This window comes from Chiloscyllium punctatum, chromosome 20, assembly GCF_047496795.1.
Source record: "Chiloscyllium punctatum isolate Juve2018m chromosome 20, sChiPun1.3, whole genome shotgun sequence".
NCBI lineage: Eukaryota > Metazoa > Chordata > Chondrichthyes > Orectolobiformes > Hemiscylliidae > Chiloscyllium > Chiloscyllium punctatum.
The window spans coordinates 24,701,359-24,726,600 of record NC_092758.1 but is presented as its reverse complement, the minus strand read 5'-3'; the positions used below and the strand labels follow the sequence as shown (position 1 = coordinate 24,726,600).

Genomic DNA, 25,242 nt, shown 5'->3' with positions numbered 1-25,242 from the left:
CAAACATGCAGAGAGCATGATTTAATAAAACTATTAATGTTTATAAAAAATTTGTATTAGAAATGAGCAATCAACCTTGTTCCCTACCAATGGTGCAGTGCTCTCCATTCCAGCCCTCTCGGCATTCACACTTTCCATCTTTGCAGGTCCCATGCTCTGCACAGCGAGGATGACAAACTCTCTGATCACACGCCATACCTGTCCAGCCATCCTCACATCGGCATACACCAGAAATGCAGACACCATGGGTACCACAGTCCACAGAGCACACTTCTGAAGATAGGAAACAGATTTTAAGTGATACAACAATCAGACTATGCATTATACAGTCTCATCCATGTGAGATATTGGAACTTGGGTTTCTATTAGGTTTTGCAAGTCCTACAAAGGAAAACCTTTCAATCAAAAGTACAAGGCAGATGTGTCACATTGTTCCTTACTGATTGAGATTCTAAGCTAGTTAAGCTATTTTCTACAGCTGAGTTGAATATTGTCTCCACAGGATCAAACAAGGAAGATAGGAATGTTGAAAGCTAGCCTTTTATCCTATCTCTCTGCTTTCTTAACTTCAGTAAGATGTTAGATTAACCTGAAACCTTTATTGAAAATTTCTGCCAGTTACTGCATAAATACACCTTTGGCTGTAGGGGAAGCAGGAGTGTGTTAACTAAAATGAAATATAGGACTTACTGCTTTCTGGATCTGATCTTGCCAAATGTAATTTAAAATTTCAGGCAACAATGACATCTGCAGAGTTTACTTTAAATATTTAGATTAGGTTTCGATGGTGTCACTGGGGCCTGATGTACTACTTTCACCTGAAGCTTGAGTAGGGGGAGCAGAAGAAGCTTTTAGACCAGGTAAACCTGCTTGGACCAACCACCAAAACGTTCTCTGAAGTTTCCTTGTCGTTCAGGAGCAGGATGATTTTTTTGTTTTTTGCCTGCTCTGTGCCAGTCTTTTTCCTATTTCCCAGAAAATGTACCTAATTCTGGAGCTTGAACCTATAGTGTTCCTATGTGGTTCAAGTTTAGCAGCTGGAAAGTTGCTTCCTGCTAGTTCTGTAGCTATTTTGGTTGGAAAGACAGCAAGTGATCATGAAAATTGACTGAGTCAGCCAACATCCACAGCTGGATGGCCACATCACTTGCGTTACAACATGTTTGCTAGGTGGTTAAAATTGAGTGTAAATCTTGCTTCCGTTTGGATTTCTAAAAAGTCTCATACCAAACACACCACAGTCTAATCATTTCATAGAATCCCTACAGTGTGGACCAGGCCCTTCAAGTCCACACTGACCTTCCAAAGAGTATCCAAACCAAACCAACTCCTCTACATTTAACTCTAACCTGCACATCCCGGAACTCTACGCAATTTAGCATGACCAATTCACCTAACCTGCACATCTTTGGATTGTGAGAGGGAACCCACATAGACACAGGGAGAATGTGCAAACTTCACATAGACAGTTACCGTTATCTGGAATCGAACTTGGGTCCCTGGCACTGTGAGGCTGCAATGCTAATCACTGAGCCCCTGAGCCACCCAAATCAATTGTTTGTTAGTTCAGCAAACAAATCAAAATTAACACAACAGGAAGGAAAAATTTTAAAATAAGTCCAAAGTCAATCTTACATTTCATTTTTAAACACAAAATAGTTCCCTTTAATTTGAAAAGTTCAATTTTTTCTGCAAATGCAGTTATAGGTCTTAGAAATTTCCCTTATATTGTCCACTTGCCTTATATGATAATCGTTCTTTGCCTTTCCAATTTCTCTTGTTGCTTCCATTCTAGACATTTAGCATTTCTTTGGAGAGATGAACGGTGTTAACGTTTAGAGTCTGGTATGTTATACCGGACTTGAAACATGAACTCTGTTTTTCTCTCCACAAACCTGCTGAGTTTCTCCAGCATTCTCTGTGTTTGTTTCAGATCTTCAGCATCCGCAGTATTTTGATTTTATTCTGTCATAGTTCTTGTTTATTTCTTAAACATTTTGTCGAGTAACTCATTGTTATGCCCTATTGTTGTTTATTTATAAGAGGAATATACTGAGAGGGGTAGATGAAGTGAGAGATTTTGGCATGCAAGTGCACAGGTTTCTAAAAGTAGTAGTATCGATAGATAAGATTATAATGATGGCATATGGAATGGTTTCCTTCATTGGCAGAGCTATAGAATACAAAATTAGGGATATAATGATGAAATTGAATAAGACACTGGTGAGGCCACAACTGGATTATTGCGACCAGTTCCAGTCAGCACATTACAGGAGGGGCATAATTGCTTTAGAGATAATGCAGAAAAGATTTACTGGAATGTTGCCAGAGTTGCAGAATTAGACCTTTGAGGCGAAATTGGAGAGGTTGATGCTGTGTTCCTTGTAACGGGCAATGCTGAGAGGCGACATAATTGAGGTATACAAAATTGTGAAGGGTAGTGATAGAGTACACAGAAGGATTATGTTTCTCTTGGGAGAGAGCTCAAACTCCAGAGGTCAAAGGCTCAAGCTAAGTGGCAGACGGATTAGAGGGGACATGAGGAAGAACTTTCTTAATGCAAAAGGTGGCAGATGTCTGGAATTTGCTGCCTGAGTTGGTGCTGGCGGAAGACACCCTAAACTCTTTTTAAAAGTACCTGAATCTGCACCTTTAGTGTTGTAAACTGTAGGGCTATGGGCTGTGTGCAGGGAGATGGGATTAGAAACGGCAGCTGGATATCGGGGTCGGCATGACCAAGGTATGATTATTGTGGTTTTATGGTTATCCATGGAACTACTCGCTGTCTTTGATATGCCTCTTTATTTCTTAGCTGGAATGTATTTACCTCATATTGTATTCATTCTGCATTTGAATATGTCCCATGGCCATCCTGTCATTTGATTTGCCATTTTTCTCAATCAGTTATTCTAGTTCAAATCACATGTTGTTTGGCTTACTGCCATTCCAAGGCCTTTACTTTAGGCTCCTTATTCTCTTCACTGAGGAACTTAAAGAGACATATCCCAAGTGTTTCATTACCTAGTAGCATATGGAACACTGTGCCTTCCCTTGTTTGACATGCAGCACATTGACTAGGAACTCCTCCCTCCTAATTATAATTCAGGTCATACTAAAACAAAACTCTCTAAAGTCAGAAAAAAATCAATTAATTTAAAACAAATTTTAATGCTTCTAACAAAGTAATGGCAGGAGGAATTTCAGATGATTGTATTCATAGGGGAGAAACCCTGCAGTCTCATTATGGAATTAAGGTATAGATTGAATGGAACTTAGGTACAGCCATCATTTTACTGATTAGTCATGCAGAGAATTAACTGCTTTATCTTACCAACTGAGCAGTCTGGGCCTATCCAGCTTGGGTCACAGCTACAGAGGCCTGTTTCTGGAATGTAGGTGCCATGTCCTGTACACTGATCTGGGCACTGAGCTCTAGGGATTTCACAATTTAATCCACCCCAACCTGGACTACAGTGACAGTCCCCTTGGGCACACACTCCATGATTTGAGCATGTTGGATCCAAACAGTCCACTGCAAGATATCAAGAGAGATGAAAATCATGGAAAACTGCAGATGCTGTGAGGAAATTTCAATTTTACACATTTTAACTTAGACAGTTTAAAGTTCACTTGATATTTTACAAATTCAAATTCCAGTGATTACACAAAAGTTTCAATGATTGAGCAATGGCTTATTCTAACCGCAGCAACTAAGTGAGATAGTTAACCACAAATTAGACGTTAATAAATTAGTTAATTACTTAAATATCTTGAACAGAGCATCGCAGTCTTCAAAAAGGTAAATTTAATTGGTTATACCTGGCTGGTGTCAGCTGTGGCTGAGTTGGTAGTCAAAGATTATGGCTTCAAGTCCCATCACAAAACTCAAGCACAAACATCAAACACTTGAAGAAGCCCAAATGGATTATCCCTAATGTCCTGGTCAATATTTATGTCTCTAGCAACATCACCAGATACAGATTATCTGGCCATGATCTCGTAATTGTAGTATATTGCTGCATGAAAATTGGCTGCTTTTTTAATAGGGAAAAAGTGAGGACTGCAGATGCTGGAGATCAGAGTCAAAGAATGCGGTGTTGGAAAAGCACAGCCAGTCAGGCAGCATCTGAGGAGCAGGAGAGTAGATGTTTCGAGCATAAGCTCTTCATCAGGAATGAGGGGGTGGCCCAAGGGAACTGAGAGATAAATGGGAGGGGGGATGGGGAGAAGGTAGCAAAGAATACAATCGGTGAATGGGGGTTGGGATGGAGGTGATAGGTCAGAGGGGAGGGTGGGAAGGGAGATTGGCCGGTATGACAGATGATGAGGACAGTACTGAGCTGGAAGGTTGGAACTGGGGTAAGGTGGGGGGAGGGGAAATGAGGAAACTGGTGCAATCCTCATTTATCCTGTGTAGTTGGAGGATCCCAAGGGGGAAGATGAGGCATTCTCGGGTGGCTAGAGTTTGGCGCTGGAGGAGGCTCAGGACTTGCATGTCCTTGGTGGAGTGGGAGGGGGAATTAAAGTATTCGGCCACAGGGTGGTAGGGTTGTTTAGCGTGGTTGTCCAAGAGATGTTCTCTGAAAAGTTCTGCAAGTGGGCATCCAGTCTTCCCAATGTAGAGTAGACCATATTGAGAGCAACAGACACAGTAGAATGAATCCAACAGAATCCTGTACTTCAACACACATCATTTTTGTGTCCACTGCTCTCGATGTGGTGTCGTTGACATTGGGGAGAAAGGACGCCAACTTTTGGAATGTTTCAGAGAACATCTCTGGGACACCTGCACTAAACAACCCCACCGTCCTGTGGCTGAACACTTTAACTGCCCCTCCCACTCTGCCAAGGACATCCAAGTCCTGGGGTCATCCACTGCCAAACTCTAGCCACCCGACGCCCGGAAGAAGAACACCTTATTTTCCACCTTGTGACCCAACAACCACATGGGATCAATGTGGATTTCACCAGTTTCCTCATTTCCCCTCCCCTCACCATATCCCAGATCCAATCTTCCAACTTAGCACCACCCTCTTGAACTATCCTAACTGTCCATCTTCCTTCCCACCTATCCGCTCCACCGTCCTCTCCGACCTATCACCATTGCCCCCACCTTCATCTACCTTTTGCATTCCCAGCTACCTTCTCCCCAGATCCACCCCCCCCTCCCATTTATCTCTCAGCCCCCTTGGGCCACAAGCCTCATTCCTGATGGAGGGCTTATGCTCGAAGCGTCGACTCTCCTGCTACCTGGATGTTGCCTAACCGACTATGCTTTTCCAGCACCACATTCTTTGACTGCTTTTTTTCATATTAAAACGAAACTGTCCTTCAAAAGTACTTAATTGACTGTAAGTCCTTTTAACTTCAGTGCTCATGAAAATTGTTATATAAATGTCAGTTTTTTTAAAAGATCTGTGTATTTGTTTTCTTTTCTCGAATAGTTTACCAACCTGCATTGATACAGCATTCAATATAGAAAATGATCCACACACTTAATACAGCAGAAATAGACAATAAGCAATACAGATGAAGAAAACAATTATTGAATAAGTAGTTGTCACTGGAACCTTCTCAATGTGAGATCAAGAATCGTGCAGAGGAGTTGAGAAGAGAATTGAAAAGATAGGCTGTGATGATTATAGATTCTGTCATCAAAACTAAAATAAATGAATGTGTAGGAAATTATAACACCAAAAGAGGTTTCCAAAAGGTGAGTGAAGAAAATGAAATGACCTGGAACTTAGAATGAGTTTATGAATTTGATGCATTAGAACACATAGAGGACACAGGTTTAAGACAAAAAGGGGAAAGTTTAAAGATGATGTGAGAGGCAACTTTTTACACAAAGGGTGATTAGTGTCTGGACTGCATTGCCAGACCAGTTAGTAGAAGCAGTATGAAGCAACATTTAGAAGACATCTTGACAGATATATGAATAGACAAGGTGTAGAGGGACACAGACTGTGTAGAGGCAATAGGTTTTTAGTTTAGAAAGGCACCATGTGTTGGTGCAGTCCTGATGGACTGAAGGGCCTGTTCCTGTGCTGTACTATTCTTTGAAATAAGAGACAATGGAGAGTGGTATGAATTGATAATATGGGAGAACAGGTTTAGTGAGGGATATGTGAAGTTTTGAATGAATTGGAAATTGTATTGGGTGGACATCCATGAGGAAATTATTGGGCAAATTAAATTTGGCAATATTTGAAAATAGAGGTAAGGCATGTGTGCAAGAAAGGGGATTCTTTGGAGACAGAAGCAGATCAGTAAATTCAATTTTTAGAATTCCTCAGTTTCTCTTTGCAAGGCAATAGTCTTCACATTATCACCTGCATAAACTGTTTGAGTAAGGTCACACTGCACCTTCAAAAACAAAGGTTTAATTGAACATTCTGCAAAACTTATGTGATGAAATTTGGATTTAATTGATTAAACATATGAAATTTAAAGCAAAGAACTAAATTCCTTTCTGGAAGGAGTTAAAGAGAACTTACATTAGGTCCTCTGCCTTTTTTGAACGTTAAGCATTTTTTGAATAGTAAGCAGCAATGACATAATTGAAGAACTGGCTGGGAGGCATTACTGAGCAAATCATATGCAGTTAACCAAAATGATGAATATGAGTGAAATCCCATTGTGACTAAAATAGTGTTCCAATATTCATCCAGCAATTATTTGACCATAGATTGTCACAGTGTAGCTGTATTTATTACATGGAAAATTCTCTTGCATGACATATTATGAAGAGGACATTGCTCCTTAAATTTACTTTGTTTGTGAATATTATGCATGATCTCACAGGTTAGGGAAACTGTGGTTAGATCAAAGTTACCAATACCGGGTCTCAAAATGAAATTTTGGGCTGTTGGCCCAGTGTGACAACTTTTTGTTTCCTACAACAGTCCTTTGGCTTTTCTGGGTGGGAATGTCAATTTAGGGTCAAATTAAGCATTTGTTTAAAAGAACTGAATAGCAAACAAAGGAAAATTTCAATTGCAAGCATTGGCTGGCTTTGAACTTGGGTATTAAAGATGAGAAACCACCTTCTTCAATTGAAATTTATTCTTGGAAGAAGGCAAGATCTAACTGGCTATATCCCTGCTCCTGTCACTTGCTGTAGCAAAGGATACTGTTGAATTGAATCTGTGGTTAAAAGGCTCCAAATGCCAAGGTTCCTTGCAAATAACATTCTTTATCCAAGACTAAGTAATTCAAACATGTCAAAATAAAGCACTCAAAAGGGTGTTTGGCTGTAGGAAGTCTTGTTTTCAGTGAATATTCACAACTTTCTGTCAGCATAAAGCTATTACCACTGACATCTCATCTTTTACTGGAAGGAATATTTTGGAGGTATTATCAAAATTTCAAATGTCACTGTGCATGAATAATCACCCTTATTTACGTTAGGTACTGACTGTAAAGAAAATTTTATGGCCAATTGAATTTTGTTTAATAAACATCAATATGGTATGAAAACCTGGCAATCAACATTAGTGCATATATCTGTAAGTCAAGTGTCACAGAGGGCAATCATCCCTGCTTCTGAGTCAGGTGTTTTGGGATTAAGTCCCTTTCCTGGACTTCTTGTCCAAAGAAAGTGTGGTCATAATGCAGCCAATAATAACTGAGTATTAACTAGTAAATCCTTCCAACAAATGCCAATGGCAGACAGTAAGATGGAGAGGCATTCATGTGATGGAAAGAAAGTGAAATCTCTGCCATCTTTATTGATAGTTTTAGCCTACAACATCTATGTAAAAGAGAGTGTTGACACTGCAGTGTGGACTAATTGGACGTCTTGAAAAAACAAAGAACAAAAAATGATAAAACAGCACAGGAACAGGCCCTTTGGCCCTCTAAACCTGCGCTGACATATTTTGCCCTTCCATACTAAAACTGTCTTCACTTACAGGATCAATATCGCTCTATTCTCTTCATATTCATCCATATGTTTCTTGAATGCTGCTATTGTGTCTGCTTCTACCACCTCCTCTGGCAGCAGGTTCCATGCACCCATCAAGCCTTTGTGTGAAAAACTTGCCTCACACATCTCTTTTAAACTTCTCCCCTGCACCTTGAACCTATGTCCTCTAGTAATTGACCCCTCCAACCTGGGAAATAGCCTCATATTTTCCACTCTATCCATGCCACGCATCATCTTATAAACTTGTTTCAGGCTCAGTTGCCTGAATGGTCAGTGTGGATCAACAGCATGGAGTTCGATCCCCATTCTGGCTGGCTGGGTTGGATCTGGCTCCTTGCGTCTTCTATTGTGGTGGTCGTAATGCTGTGGTCAGGAAACCCCACCCCGCCCCACCCCTATCTCCCCACTTCAGGCATAGAACACTATAAGGTGGTGCTCAAATTCCAGTTTAAATAGAGAACAGGCTTCGTTGTGGGAGGTCAACACATATTATTGATAATATTCTTGACAACAATTCATTACTGAAATGTTTTCTGTCAGCTTAAACATTTAGGTACTGGTGTAATTACTCCCTTATGAGTTCACAGACAGGTAACAGAACCTTATATTTGGACAGCTCTGCACCCAGGTGTTTCAGAAAATGAACTCAGAGATCAAAAGTCTCCCAGTTGGAAAAAGAATCATGGTCAAAGGACAATGATACATCCATTGTTTGATAACTTTCACCTGGAAACTGAACATTTCCCTGCTTAAGAATCAAGTAAATTGATTCTAATGAAGCCAAGATTTGGCCAAGTTGAAGAGTACAGTTACATTAATTTTTTGTTAATGTAATCTCTCTTTTCTGCCAATCTCCAGTTACTGCACTTGTTTACGTTTTCCTGAACATACAGATCGATGGACCTTTTTTCTATCTGTAAATTCTGTAACTGCCTACCTGTGATCACATTGAAAATTAGCACGCAAAGAGTTACACAAAGAATTACACGCAAAGAGTTACACAAAGTTGGAGGAGTTGTAGACAGTGAGGAAGGATGTGGCAGGTTACAGCGGGATATAGAGAAGCTGCAGAGCTGGGCAGAAAGGTGGCAAATGGAGTTCAATGTAGCTAAGTATGAGGTGATTCACTTTGGTAAGAGTAATAAAAAGATGGGGTACTGGGCTAATGGTCGGATACTTGGTAGTGTGGAAGAGCAGAGGGATCTTGGTGTCCATGTACACAGATCTCTGAAAGTTGCCACCCAGGTAAATAGTGCAGTGAAGAAGGCATATGGTGTACTGGCTTTTATTGGTAGAGGAATTGAGTTCTGGAGTCCTGAGGTCATGCTGCAGTTGTATAAGACTCTGGTGCGGCCGCATCTGGAATATTGTGTGCAGTTTTGGTCGCCATACTATAGGAAGGATGCGGAGGCACTGGAACGGGTGCAGAGGAAGTTTACCAGGATGTTGCCTGGTATGGTAGGAAGATCCTATGAGGAAAGGCTGAGGCACTTGGGGTTGTTTTCATTGGAGAAAAGAAGGCTTAGGGGTGACTTGATAGAGGTGTACAAGATGATTAGGGGGTTAGATAGGGTTGACAGTGAGAACCTTTTTCCACGTATGGAGTCAGCTATTACAAGGGGGCATAGCTTTAAATTAAAGGGGGGTAGATATAGGACTGATGTTAGGGATAGGTTCTTCACTCAGCGAGTCATAAGTTCATGGAATGCCCTGCCAGTAGCAGTGGTGGACTCTCCCTCTTTATGGTTATTTAAGCGGGCATTGGATAGGTATATGGTGGATAGTGGGTTAGTGTAGGTTAGGTGGGCTTTGATCGGCGCAACATCGAGGGCTGTATTCTTCTATGTTCTATGTTCTATGTTCTAATTGTGATGGCATAAAGGTCTTGGTAGATGCTGGAAAAGGGAGAGGAGGAATCATGACATTTGTTGCAATTATGAAGTAAGTTTTTGGGATTGTGTCTTTGATTTGGGGCCAAGCAAAGGAAGTTACATAGAACATAGAACATAGAACAATACAGCACAGAACAGGCCCTTCGGCCCACGATGTTGTGCCGAACTTCTATCCTAGATTAAGCACCCATCCATGTACCTATCCAAATGCCGCTTAAAGGTCGCCAATGAATCTGACTCTACCACTCCCTCGGGCAGCGCATTCCATGCCCCCACCACTCTCTGGGTAAAGAACCCACCCCTGACATCTCCCCTATACCTTCCACCCTTCACCTTAAATTTATGTCCCCTTGTAACACTCTGTTGTACCCGGGGAAAAAGTTTCTGACTGTCTACTCTATCTATTCCGCTGATCATCTTATAAACCTCTATCAAGTCACCCCTCATCCTTCGCCGTTCCAACGAGAAAAGGCCGAGAACTCTCAACCTATCCTCGTACGACCTACTCTCCATTCCAGGCAACATCCTGGTAAATCTTCTCTGCACCCTCTCCAAAGTTTCCACATCTTTCCTAAAGTGAGGCAACCAGAACTGCACACAGTACTCCAAATGTGGCCTAACCAAAGTCCTGTACAGCTGCAACATCACCTCACGACTCTTGAATTCAATCCCTCTGCTAATGAACGATAATACTCCATAGGCCTTCTTACAAACTCTATCCACCTGAGTGGCAACCTTCAAAGATCTATGTACATAGACCCCAAGATCCCTCTGTTCCTCCACCTGACCAAGAACCCTACCATTAACCCTGTATTCCGCATTCTTATTTGTTCTTCCAAAATGGACAACCTCACACTTGGCAGGGTTGAACTCCATCTGCCACTCCTCAGCCCAGCTCTGCATCCTATCTAAGTCCCTCTGCAGCCGACAACAGCCCTCCTCACTGTCCACAACTCCACCTATCTTTGTATCATCTGCAAATTTACTGACCCACCCTTCGACTCCCTCCTCTAAGTCATTAATAAAAATTACAAACAGCAGAGGACCCAGAACTGATCCCTGCGGAACTCCACTTGTAACTGGACTCCATGCTGAATATTTACCATCTACCACCACTCTCTGACTTCTACCGGTTAGCCAGTTTTCTATCCAATTGGCCAAATTTCCCTCTATCCCATGCCTCCTGACTTTCCGCATAAGCCTACCATGGGGAACCTTATCAAATGCCTTACTAAAATCCATGTACACTACATCCACTGCTCTACCCTCATCCACATGCTTGGTCACCTCCTCGAAGAATTCAATAAGACTTGTAAGGCAAGACCTACCCTTCACAAATCCGTGCTGGCTGTCCCTAATCAAGCAGTGTCTTTCCAGATACTCGTAAATCCTATCCCTCAGTACCCTTTCCATTACTTTGCCTGCCACAGAAGTAAGACTAACTGGCCTGTAATTCCCGGGGTTATCCCTATTCCCTTTTTTGAACAGGGGCACAACATTCGCTACTCTCCAGTGACCTGTTCTGATGTCTGCCTGTCAACACACATGTCCTGTGAAAGAGAGGTATGGTGTTCATGTTTGGCGACAGAGAAGACAGCAGTTGTGCCTTCAGTCATAAGGCTGGTAGTTTCCAAAGTCTTGAGAATGTCAGGTTCAGATTTAATCTGTCCATTTGATTCCAGGATATGATAGAGTCGGAATCCAACCAATAGTTAATAGCATTTCTTACTTGAATAGAAGGCCTATAAGAGTGGTGTTGTCATGCAAATAAGTTTTGAGAAGGAAATGGTGCAGAGGAAGCCATTGTCAGACTGGGTTATAGGTTTGCATAAAATGTCACTGAATGTCCCAAAGGAAAAGTTTATCCATCTGACCTCAAAGAGAGAAGAGCCTAGAGCTGAATGTCTTTGCACAGAAATGTATGAAGGAACCTGTACTCCCATTGAAAAGATTAAATTTATTTGGAGTTAAAACTAGACTGACACTCAAGAATCTCTGGGAAAGCTCTCACTGTGAAGGACAGATCCTGGGCAAAAGGTTACTAAGCTGGGAAAGGAAAAGAATGCAAGTAAAACTCTGGGACCCAAATATCAATTTGGACAGATTCTGGGAGAATTGAATGCTTACTTAAAGAACAAGTATAACATATACCCGTAAAGCACTGCTCCATACTTCAAAACATGCGAACATAGTGTTTATTTAATAGTGGTCTTCATCTTTTTATTACAATAAAAGTCTTAAAATGTGCAACCACGACATGTCATGCTTTTCAACTATTACAAAAATTTCAAATTTCTCTTTTAAATGTTATCAGCTTCTATGGGGATTGTAACAGTGTGAATGCAGATGTCCTGATTGAACCATAATCCAGGAGTCAGATTTTTTAGTTGAAGTGCAGTATAAGAATTTAAGTTTGTAACCCTGCTAATGATTCTTTTTCATGGCAGAAACCATGACTGTCAAACAAAAAAAAGCCTTCACTGTTCAGAGAGAGTATTTGGCTCAGTAATACTTGAGCTTGGTTTATGCAGCATAAAATTGCGAACTACAATTATCAAATCTTGTGTCATCGCTACACAAGGCAAATATTATAAACAACTTAAATATGATAAACAGAATGTTCAGAGATTGAATGTTACTTTGTGAGCTTTCTTTTCACTGATCGGCTATCTCCAATTCCATTTCCTTAAAGCTCTACAGCTTGGAACTGCATACAAATCAGCTGAGTCCATTCTTTTTAGAAATACAGATCAATAAAATCATTTCCATCCTTTAATAAAATTTCTGATGTATTTGCAGCAGTTTATTCTTATCACTTTGGCTGTTAAACCATCAAATCTCATATTTTAAGAAGGCTTGGACAGAATTCCCTGGGGAGAAGACATAGCTTTTGGATTTTACTAGGTTTTCAATTTTGATTTAGCTGAATCAGTTGCTCTTGTATTGATTAATGTCACAGACAGAGTAATGCTGGAATGTATTAGTGAATTAATGCTGCATCTAAAAAGAAGAAACAAAATGAATTCATTCATAATTCTGCTGGAAAAATATTTCATTCTAAAATGTGGAATGAACGTTTTATAAAAAAGGAGGTCTGCTGGCAAACAGTCACACTTTCCCACACATTCAAATTTGGAGGACAATAGAGTGTTTTTGTATAATATGTGGCAGGATTAAAAGGATATTAGTGACACCAGAGGGAGCTTCTGGGCAGACTCTGTTCCAAGAACAGCAGTCACAGAAAAATCTGTCGCCAACTTACTATTCTGTTTACTGCAGCAAGTTTTAGTGGAAATGACATGAAATCTTTGTTCTCCATTTTATTCCTTTTTCCTCATCCTACCGAAAGAACACAGAATATACGACCCTGATTTCCCTGATAGTAATAGCTGAAAAATGGCCATTTTTGTAGAGACACTACAGCTATCTAGAACGAAGACCGATTCTGCGTCAAGATTAGAATGGTGCTGGAAAAGCACAGTAGGTCAGGCAGCATCCGAGGAGCAGCACTATTCCTAATGAAGGCCTGAAACATCAATTTTCCTACTCCTCGGATGCTGCCTGACCTGCTGTGCTTTTCTAGCACCACTCTAATCCAGCATCTGCAGTGCCCACTTTCGCCTAGAAGACCGATTCTGTCCTTGCTTCAGTATATTTCTGGTAAGGGTCAAAAGATAGCCAATTGGAAATACAACTCTGCCTAAATTTTCTGCTCATCATTCCAGCTTTGCTGCTGCCTCAACCGTGCTATCGGTTCGCTCAGCCCATGTCTTTTCAAATACATCAACACAAAGATGAAACCTGGGACTCTGGTTTGGAACGGTTCAAAAAAGTTATGCACAGGGTTAAAATGAACAGCTAATATGATAAACTCAGTCCTGACTAGCTTGACTGGATAAACATTATCTCCAACACACCGAGAAAGAAAACAAATCCACTGTTCAGATTTCAAGAAGTCACCTTCTCAGACCTTTACGGCATCTTAAAATGTAACAACAAATCACAGGATAGAAATTTCAGCCACCGACTTTAAATCAGCTATGGATCATGGGGAGGAATTTCGCTTATGGCGCTTTTTTTGGTGAGCGAGCAACTGTATTCATTTGGAATTTTTATCAATCCAGATTTAATAAAGAGAGTTATTATCTCCAGTGAGGCTAAATTAACCTGCCATAATGCATCTGAAATATTATTGTTTTCTGCAGCTCAGACCTAGTGAGCAGCAACATAGAGGCTGAACACAATGTTGAGAATTTGAGAGCAAGTTAAATGACAATTTTTTTCCATATTATAGTTCCCAATAATGCTGAACCTGAGTTACTGAAATACGACAAAATTGTTGAGACATGATATACACAAAGTAAAACACAGTTTGGACTGTGTGAGCAGTAAAATAGCAAAGGATTCATAAGTCATCTGAACAGTTAACTTGCAGTATATAGATAATTAAAATACTGCTGCTTTTAGAAGAAGATCTATCCTCTCCATAATAATACATACCATTAGAAAAGAATGTATAATGATGTCAACAGATTTTTGTTACCAGTGCCAAGTGTGATATTGGACAGAAATGCAATGGAGTGTCTTGTAAGCAAACCAAATACAAAGAGATCAAGTGTTTTTTGATGTAGCCAGAGAGAATAAAGATTGAGGAGTGTGTCACAAGGAGGATAAGAGAGCTAGCAGTGTGTTTACTCAGGATAACACATAGCAGATGGTGTACTTGTACAGGAAAAGAATGTAGTTCGCTGTGTTTATGCACAGAAGATCATATAGCTAACCAGATACAGGATAACACACAGCCAATATTATCTTCAATGCACACAACCAATGCTGTTTTAAGACAAGCTAACACATGGGTAATAACACAATTTTTAAGGAATTTTAAATTTTAATTTTAAAAGTAAAATTTTAAAGGAATTCAAATGAAAAAGGAAACTATGGACTGAAGCTTGAGCTTTTCTGGCTGTCAGTTTGATCAAGGTACTAGAAAAGCTTCTTGCTGTGAGGCCTAGTCAGGTCTCTCGCCATATCTCATCAAATTTTACTCACGAACTACTTTCCTCACCCTTATGGTGCCCTTCTCATCTGATTCTGTCTCCTTTCTACCACTGATTATAACCCTACCACTGACTGTACCAGTAACAATTTGCCACTGTTGAGATGGTCTCGAATGGACTGACATCACTGGTGGCAGTGTGATCTTTAAAAGTCACTGAGCTGCCAGACAAGCATCGTCAATCCAGAGCTTCCTGGCACAGCTCTTGGTATTTGTCCTGGACATGGCAGAGAAGGGAAAACTGGCATCCCACTTTGAGGGCAGGGATCCAGAGGCAGATAGGGCAGTGCACAGGCACTACCCCAGAACCAAGAGCTGAGGCCATGGCACCAGGCTGTGACAGCCACGTCTGACGTTACCACTGGGTCCAGCCATCTGGAGCAATGCACTGCAGTGTAGGAAGAAGCCTCAGCCATTCCAATGGAAAATTGTTAGAAATGTTTTGGAACAGGCATCAGTCTGATAGGAAGACCCTCTGAGGAATTTTACAGGCTCTCCGGCCTGCAAAACCATCAGTGGGGAACATTAAAAATCGGCCCAATTGTTACTCTGATATATTTCTATTCATTGCAACGAAGTTCTGCCAAGTTCCTTGTGGAGTTTCTATTATCAGGTGTTACACTTCCTGTGTTTTTTTATTTGGCATTTCATCACTCAGCTTTACTGTGAGCCTAGTTTCACTGTTCACAGCCATCCACATACAGACTACTTGTGCTTGACATGTAACTTGACCTTTTATTGCCACAACCTGCCTCACTTCCAATTATTTTGATGTGGCACTAGCAAGGATGATTGATTAACTGAGGATGTACTTTATTGATTTAAAGAAACCAGCCTGAACATTGGTATTAAACAATGTCTAATATGGACCAGAAGCACTCTTATCAATGCACCACAGCAACACTCCATGACTCAAAGTGCATCGATTTGTCTCACTAAAGGAGATATCCCCAAAACTTTCAATTTTGTAACTTCTAGTATTAAAGGAAAGAAAATCAGATTACAACCAATCAAGCACAAGTATTAGAGAATAAATGATAGATCCTAGTATGACAGACCAATACTTCTTCCAGTGACTGTACAAACTAGGTATTGGATGGCTTTTTTTCACAATGTATGAATATTTTCTACAGTCAGTATGTGAACCTGTTACGTGATGAGTGTCAGTGTGACATGCTAACATGCCAGATATGCTGTACAAGTCAGATTGCTACTGTGTAAATGGTTCACTTTATGTAGCAGCCTGTCAGCCATTTATACAAACACAATAGCCACCACAATATGAATGACAATTAACTTGAACAGGAGACCAATGAAATGTAAACTCTCTCCATGTCATTAGCTACACTCCAATAGTAACTACACTTTAGAATTGCATTATTGGCTATAAAATGCTTTGGGATGTCCTGAGATTGTGAAAGATGTAATATAAATGTAGGAATTAATTTTGTTTGCTTTTTAGTACTGGACCAAAGGAGACAAAATATAAAAAACAGAAGGCAGTTGTTTATTTTAGGGAGTACACCATCAACAAAAACATGAAACTGGGATCCAAGAAATATATAGGGCACAATATAAAGAGGTTTGTGCATAAGCCTATGACTGACCATAACAAGCAAAACAGTAATGTGGTAGCATGACTCCACCTAACATTGATTTGACACCACTGTTTTCCAACACTACACTCCAGCCTATGCATCATCATAGTCTACACAGCTTGTCAACCAGTGCTACTTAAAGGATCATAAAGTATCCACAACTTATTTGTTGGTTGGAACGTATATGTTTTTGGAGGCTTCAAATAAACAACTTTTTTGCATGTTCAGCATTCTGCAATACATGCAGCACAGATTACAAGCACAAAAAAACTACCATCAGTGCGCAAAGGTGTGGAAGAGTGTGGGGGAGTGGCACATGTTGCTTGTAAGGAGAGCCAGGACAGGCACGTTGGCTCAAATGGCTGCCTTCTGTGCTGTGAGAGTCGAATAATTCTTTTGAATTGCCGTCATGGTGAAAATTGTGAAGTATGTCACAGACTTAATTCCTCTTCCGAAAACCCATCATTTTGCACTTTACACAGAGGTAGGATTTAAGGCACAGTGTGACTCACACACGTGCAGTCTGTGGAAGCCATTGAAATGATCAGCTGTCTCCAGTCGAATCATATTGTAGAATCCTTGATGTCTTGAACATGGTGTCTGGAGATTAGACAAGGTAAGAGCAGATCTGCATTTCCTTTGGATAGCCAGTCTAGGTACCCCTTTGGAGAGTGAAGGACATCTTTAGATATGGTCTCAATGAGTGGGGGTCAGGTATACTTTGGTGAGGAGGTGGATTTAAGATAGCCGTATTTGGTGGTGGAGGTAGAGCTAAGTCTGGTGCCCTTTGGGGCGAGGGTCATGTACTTTCTGAGATTATGAACTGTTGAGAAAGTTGTCTGTAAAAGGTGCATAAAATCATTTGAATGGTCAAACCTGTAAAAGACCCATCACCATCAAGTGTCAAATCTGTCAAGAAGCGTTTAATTGTCAAGGTCTGCCAAAATGTGTCAAACTAATCAAGAACTGTCTGAAAAGTATTTTTGTGAATGCCAGTAATTTTCTGAGTAGAATGTAGTATGAGATATAAACCTTTGGGTATGACGATCTTCTTTTTTTCTCCTCTATACATGGGAATTTGTAAAGGAGGGAAGGGACGTTGGTGGAAGTAAGCAGTGAATTGACATTGGGTTTTGGTGGCAGGAAATAGGGTTGCATAGAGGGTAGGAAGGGCCATGGGTATGCTAGGGGAGATAAAAGTAGTGTTGGGGGTATGAGGGTTCGAGAAAGATGCATAGAGGGCTTCAGGTGACCTAGATTTGCAATGGAGTGACAGGGGGTGAAAAGGAGCAAAGAGGCTGTGGGGGCATTAAAAGAATATTTTATGTTTTATTTCAATTATTGAAGAGAGAGCTCGAATTGGCAAGCTTTTCATTGGCAAGCCCACCTTGGAACCAAATAACGTTTTCATCTGACTTAACATGTCCAAAATAGGGAGTGCAGGTGGCCATGTTAATGGTTGTGAAGTGTCAAATTTAATGTGCTGCCTGCAACACACCGAGTGGACACAGAATAACAACAACAACTTATAGAGTCATAGAGTCATAGAGACGTATAACATGGAAACAGACCGTTCGGTCCAACCTGTCCATGCCGAACAGATATCCCAACCCCAGCTAGTCCCACCTGCCAGCACCCGGCCCATATTCCTCCAAACCCTTCCTATTCATATACCCATCCAAATGCCTCTTAAATATTGCAATTGTACAGCCTCCACCACATCCTTTGGCAGCTCATTCCATACACGTACCACCCTCTGCGTGAAAAAGTTGCCCCCTAGGTCTCTTTTATATCTTTCCCCTCTCACCCTAAACCTATGCCCTCCAGTTCTGGACTCCCTGACCCCAGGGAAAAGACTTTTCTATTTATCCTATCCATGCCCCTTATAATTTTGTAAACCTCTATAATGTCACCCCTCAGCCTCCGACGCTCCAGGGAAAACAGCCCCAGGCTGTTCAGCCTTTCCCTGTAGCTCAGATTCTCCAACCTTGGCAATATCCTTTTAAATCTTTTCTCAACCCTTTCAAATTTCACAACATCTTTCCGATAGGAAGGAGACCAGAATTGCACGCAATATTCCAACAGTGGCCTAACCAATGTCCTATACAGCTACAACATGACCTCCCAACTCCTGTACTCAATACTCTCACCAATAAAGGAAAGCATACTAAATGCCTTCCTCACTATCCCATCTACGTGCGACTCCACTTTCAAGGAGCTATGAACCTGCACTCCAAGGTCTCTTTGTTTAGCAACACTTCCATGACCTTACCATTAAGTGTATAAGTCCTGCTAAGATTTCCCTTCCCAAAATGCAGCACCTCGCATTTATCTGAATTAAACTCCATCTGCCACTTCTCAGCCCATTGGCCATCTGGTCCAGATTCTGTTGTAATCTGAGGTAACCCTCTTCGCTGTCCACTACACCTCCAATTTTGGTGTCCAAAGTAGAGGGCCCAGCACCAATCCTTGTGACACTCCCCTGGTCACAGGCCTCCAGTCTGAAAAACAACCCTCCTCCACCACCACCCTCTGTCTTCTACCTTTGAGCCAGTTCTGTATCCAAATGGCTAGTTCTCCCTGGATTCCATGAGATCTAACCTTGCTTATCAGTCTCCCACGGGGAACCTTGTCAAACATCCATATAGATCACATCTACTGCTCAGCCCTCGTCAATCTTCTTTGTTACTTCTTCAAAAAACCCAATCAAGTTTGTGAGACATGGATTTCCCATGCACAAAGCCATGTTGACTATCCCGAATCAGTCCTTGCCTTTCCAAATACATGTACATCCTGTCCCTTAGGATTCACTCCAACAACTTGCCCACCACTGAGGTCAGGCTCACCGGTCTATAATTCCCTGATTTGTCTTTACTGCCCTTCTTAAACAGTGGCACCATATTTGCCAGCCTCCAGTCTTCCGGCACCTCACCTGTGACTATCGATGATACAAATATCTCGGCAAGAGGTTCAGCAATCACTTCTCTAGCTTCCCACAGGGCTCTCGGGTACACCTGATCAGGTCCTGGGGATTTATCCACCTTTAACCGTTTCAAGACATCCAGCACTTCCTCCTCTGTAATCTGGACATTTTGCAAGATGTCACCATCTACAGTCTATATCTTCCATATACTTTTCCACAGTAAATACTGATGCAAAATATTCATTTAGTATCTCCCCCATTTTCTGTGGCTCCACATAAAGGCCGCCTTGCTGATCTTTGAGGGGCCCTATTCTCTCCCTAGTTACCCTTTTGTCCTTAATATATTTGTAAAAACCCTTTGGATTCTCCTTAATTCTATTTGCCAAAGCTATCTCATGTCCCCGTTTTGCCCTCCTAATTTCCCTCTTATATATACTCCTACTTTCTTTATACTCTTCTAAGGATTCACTTGATCCATTTGTGCCTTCATGTGGTGAGATGATTCTTAAATATAAACAGGATTTGACATTAGCCACATAATATTAAGAGTGGTGACCAAATACTTGTTCAAAGATATTGATTTTAGGGAATGTCTTAAAGGAGGAAAATGAGATGGAGAAACAGCGAGCTACAGAGAGATAGTAGAGCTTATGTAGGCATAACCATGACTGAGTGATAAGATCTGGCAATGTGCAAGAGATTAGGATTGGAGGACTGCAGGGATCTCAGTGGCTGTACAATGTTACAGAGAAAGGGAGAGATGAGACCATCTCCAGCATCGGCAGTTCTTTGTTGGGAGATGAGACCATATTGGCATTTGAGAAGAAAGGTGAGGATATTAAAATCAAAGTGTACTCCCAAACCTACACATGTTTTGGGGGTTTATTAAATGTAACTCCCTAAAATTGCAAGTGAAAGTAACTCTCTCTGACCTTGTTACTTACAAATCTACCACAATGCAGTTTGAGTACAGTGAAAGCATTTCTGCAATGTTGTGTTTGTACCTTCCTCACAGTTCTCGCCTTTGAAGCCTGCAGAGCAGACACAGGTTCCCGCGGTGCAGGTCCCACGGCCTCCGCATGCAGGGTCAATGCACTGACTGGCAGGGACATCACACTCCGCTCCCTTCCAGCCGCTGTAGCAGATGCAGTTCCCCTTGGAGTATTGACCGTTACCACTGCACAGTACAGGGCAAGCAGCTGATGAGGCACAGGCAAAAGAAAAGACAAAGAAAGAAAGAAATAACAGATTGTTTCTGTGGTAACCATACACTTGTATTATAAAATGCATACTGGAAAAAAATAGCTATTCTGTGAACATCCTAAAAATTTGAAATTCAATTTATACAAAGAGGATCTAGTGTCTCTCATGTGAGAAGGTCATTTCCATGGCTTATTTTTTGACATTTGGGGGTAAGAATTCCTTTGATTGTTCTGTGCAGTCACATATCAAATGTGTTTTTATAGAGTTCCTCAATTCTAAGAGATACTGTTTCTAATTTCCTGTGAGTATTGAACGGACAAAGTCTTTGCAAACACATTCATCACGTCGCTATGCACTGTGGATAGAGGAATTTTCAGCCCGTTAGGATCTCTTGTGAAGTGACAATAACTCTTTTGCTGTTACAGTAATTTCTTCACAGTCACATAAAGCTGCTGTCAGTGTCTTCACATATTTAAAAGGGACTGGCACTTTTTAAACTGCACTTATATTGCCTTTTCTGTACATACAATCATTTTTTCCTTCTAAGTTTGGTTTCCTTGGATGCCACCCCAACCCCCACTGGTAAAGGGCTTGCTCCATTATGTTAGATTTGGCACTCCCGAACCAACTGCTAAGTTGCCATGATAGCTTTCCCCAGCCCATCTGGAGTAATGGAGTAAAGTTAGCACTGCAAATTCAGGAAAATATATATTGGCCCTGCAGCAGATTTGCTAGAATGATTACCAGGGTTTTGAGTGCTAAATTATGGCAGCAAATTGCATTTACTTGGCTTGTATTCTATTGTGCAGAGGAGATTGAGGGGGTGATTCATCTGAGGTGTTTCAGGTTCGATGGGTAGACACATATAATTTATTTCACCTGATAAAGAAATTCAGATCAATAGGACCTATTTGTAAAGTTCAAGCTCGGCCATTCAATAAAGGCGTGCTGAAAAAGCATAGCAGGTTAGGCAGCATCCCAGGAGCAGGAAAATCGATGTTTTGGGCATAAGCCCTTCATCAGGGCTTTTGCTCGAAACATCGATTTTCCTGCTGCTCGGATGCTGCCTGATCTGCTGTGTTTTTTCCAGCCTCACTCTAATCTTGACTCTGATCTCCAGCATCTGCTGTACCCACTTTCGCAAATTCTATAGAGGCATTATACTCAATGGATCATAGAGATAAGGCATTCAAAAGCCTATAGATGTTGAGTCAATTGCAGTTTTCAAGACTGAGATTGACAGCATTTTATATGGGAAGGGTGTCAAGGGATTTAGATCAAAGACAGGTAAGTGGAATTGAGGAACAGACCATGCATGGTCTAATTGAATAGCTCAAAGATGCCGTACGATTTACTCCTATTTCTTACATGGCTTTGTACTCTGATCCTTCGCCGATTAGCAAATTGATACAGAAGCAGTTGTGGGCAGCAATATGAACATTGCAGTGGTTACTAAGATGTGTTTCTTGAAATCATTTTCTGTGAGTATAGTGTTGTAATGATTATGATACTAAACTGAACAGTTGAATCTGGTGGGAGACCATTAGTAAATTATTTTTGACATCTTAGTACAATTATATCTATGCTTGACATCCAGATCTGTTTCATTATATTGAGATTTCTTTATCATCAAAATTGTGTTGTTTGCAATAGTTCTATATTTACTAAAATAATTTGGGGTTTTCTTTAAATTTTTACGTGAAATTTGAGGAAAATAGAATGAGATGATAGAGCAGTCAACAGTGCAGTGTATGATAATTTTCTTGAAGTCTGGCATTTCGTGAAAACTACTCACTATTTTGGGTGGAAACCATTAATGGGTTGGATTTAACAGGAATGGGATGCAAGGGGTGGGTCAGAGTGAGTATCCATTAGACTACTTCTCCATCAGACTTGAGAGATTTTAATTCTTGGGTCTCATTGCAATTTCCCAAAAATGACTCAGGTCAAATCAGTGGAAATTATGTCAATGGGAGCAGGTAAGAATGGGAAATCAAAGAGGGTCATGTTGGTACTGGGATCCTGCGGAAGCATTAAGCAAAGTGAATAAGGGGAGTGTGGGAGTGGTCTGAATTAGAGGGGAAGGGGCTGCAGTGGATAGGGCAGACAAGTTGGATAATGACTAAGGTCTTTTCATGGTCCACGAGGGTAACAAGTTTTGTTGAAATGCATTCATAATGGCAGTTTACAAGAATACCAATCTAAAAGGAAAACTTTTTTAAGAGTGTTAATTGATTGGCAAAAGTGGATCAAAACATCAAAGTGGCAAAAACATCAAAAAAGTGGATGTTGATTTTTTTTCTGCAAAACTCAAATTTTGTATTACCAATTTTAACAATTAATATTGGGCTAGACTTTGTGGGGCAATTTATGGTCCCCCCTTCCACCATGTTAAAATGTTGGTATGAAGCCAACATGGCCATTATTTGATCGAAAGAGGGGGATTTCCATGCCTCAGGGACAGGAAGCTGAGCCTTACAATGTGGTTGGCCAATCAGACATCAACAGTTCTGCTGTATCAGCAGTGCCATCAGAAGTTGTAGCCATTTCTGGTACTGCACTTAGAACTTGAGGAGTCTTTTAGCACTGGATCGAAACGTTGTAAGTGTTTGGGTATCTCGCTGGGTGACAAGCACTCAAGGGGCTGTTAAGGATGTCCTTCTCCCAGCTACCAGCCCACACAGTGAAACTAGGCAGAAGTGGGTGCTGCAGACGCTGGAAATCAGAGTCTCGATTAGACTGGTGCTGGAAAAACACAACAGGTCAGGCAGCATCTGAGGAGCAGGAAAATCGACATTTCGAGCAAAAGCCTTTCTGCTCACATGGTGTTGGCTTCTCCATTAGTAGTTAAATCCCATCAGTGTTGGGATAAAGTCTTTAAGTGAGTCTCACTTGATCACACAAGACTATTCCTGCTGCTGGTAACATTGTGGTGGGGGCAGAAGTGGCAGGGTATGTGATTTTATATTTGACTAACGAGATTTTACCCGCCACCTCTGTTCAAGCTTGCCAACGGGGAGTGTACAATCTCATCAATTTCTCAATATCATTGATATCCAGGGGTTGGTCCCACACTGGCACAAGTTAAAATGTCATCATGATGTCAATGAAATCATTGGCTGAAATTGAAACTAGGCCTGTGCCTGTCTACAGCAGGAGCCTTAGCTAACAACAAAATCAGTGAAATAAAATGGTGAAAAATTCTAATCGAATTAGTGATAGCACCAAATGAAGATGACATGGAGTTTAAAACAAGCCCCAATTAGTGCCAGAGCCAAACCATGTTAACCTCTGGAACCGAGGTTTAAATTCAGTCCCGATGAAGAGCTAAGGAGGATGAAAGTCACCTTTCTCTCAGCTACGAAGGTTATTGGGAACACAACGATAATTTCAGTCAAATCTGCAGAAGAAACTCACTGCTGAAATATGCTCTGAGAGTGTCACCACTTGAGATTTAAAGCAGCAGTAAGACACAATTACAGTGTGAGGCTTGGGTTTGAGAAGATGATTTTCCTTACTGTTTGAGAAGATACACCTCATCCTTAACAAGATAACGGTATGCTAGAGACAGGAATGTTTTGCTCACTTGGTATATGATGGTAGAGTTCTGACCTGGCCCTCTTTTGGTTTATTCACAACTTGCAACTTTTAATTCCATAACGATATGGCTTGTTATGAAAATTACATTCGAATGGAAATGACATTATCACATGTAGTACACAAGGAATTTGTTATTATGTTGCAATTTTTAAAATAAGTGTTTTTGTCATGCTATAAGCAATTAATTTATTGTTTATTTATTTGAATGTCTAATTGCTTTTCACCGCCAATTCCAATTAGGTATTTTCTGTAAAAAGAAAACAAAACTTTTTTGCATGGAATTTCAACACGTGCTGTCACCAAAATCATGTCAATTTGAACTTAAAATTTGTGCACGTATTGGTCTAGCACCACTGAATTTCAATGAGGGTGCGAGAGATGTCAACGCTGCTATCAGGAGCAGATGAACAGGCGGGTCAGAGCAGTTTTCTTGTGGAGCTTTTCTGGCTCTCACTTCAGAGGGAAGGTAAACCAAAGCTAACAGGTAGTGTTTGAATCAAGTGAAAGGGAGAGGCAGTCATAGTGGAAGGATGGGTCATTGTCAGGTGTGTGCCATCATCGTCCTCATGCACCTCCAGGAACACTCTGCTGAGGTAAGCAGCAAATTTCGCAATATGTAATTAATCTGCTGTGTATTATAATTGATTTAGTTAAAAGGAAATCTGATTTTTTTTAAAAGACTGAACCAAAGGATGCTGATGTGTATTAAAAGTATGACAAGTGACCCTGGAGAAATCAACAAATTAAAATACACAGCTGTTTAATTAAATGTTCAGGAAAGTTCCTTGACATTTTTGCAGATGTTATCGGTGATTGATGAGGATAATAATTTTATACACCTGTAAGTGGGTTCAACTGCCAACAATACTTCATTCGTGCTGCCTTTTCTTAAATAAGTGTAGTCAAATAAATGCTTTTTGCTTTTTACATCTGACATCGATGCAGTAGATCAGGGCTTTGTGAAAATGGTAGCTGAGTGGCCAAGTGAACAAAGTACTCACCTTTTTCCACTGAAACCCATAGGATCGGTAAGATGCCAA

At 40.9% G+C, this 25,242-nt stretch overlaps 1 protein-coding gene across 11 annotated transcripts in view; it reads right to left on the bottom strand.

The window, feature by feature from the left end:
- The window catches only part of tenm2a (teneurin transmembrane protein 2a), a 2,790,214-nt gene that overhangs the window by 100,532 nt on the left and 2,664,440 nt on the right, over positions 1-25,242 (bottom strand). For 10 of the 11 annotated variants that reach the window (XM_072590496.1, XM_072590497.1, XM_072590498.1 and 7 more), the window contains 3 exons: positions 20,404-20,598; positions 3,332-3,532; positions 76-273 (listed from right to left, as the gene is read on the bottom strand). In XM_072590496.1, coding sequence (XP_072446597.1) covers positions 76-273; positions 3,332-3,532; positions 20,404-20,598 — 594 coding nt within the window. The remainder of the gene's footprint in view (positions 1-75; positions 274-3,331; positions 3,533-20,403; positions 20,599-25,242) is intronic. The other variant, XM_072590504.1, reaches the window with a different exon arrangement.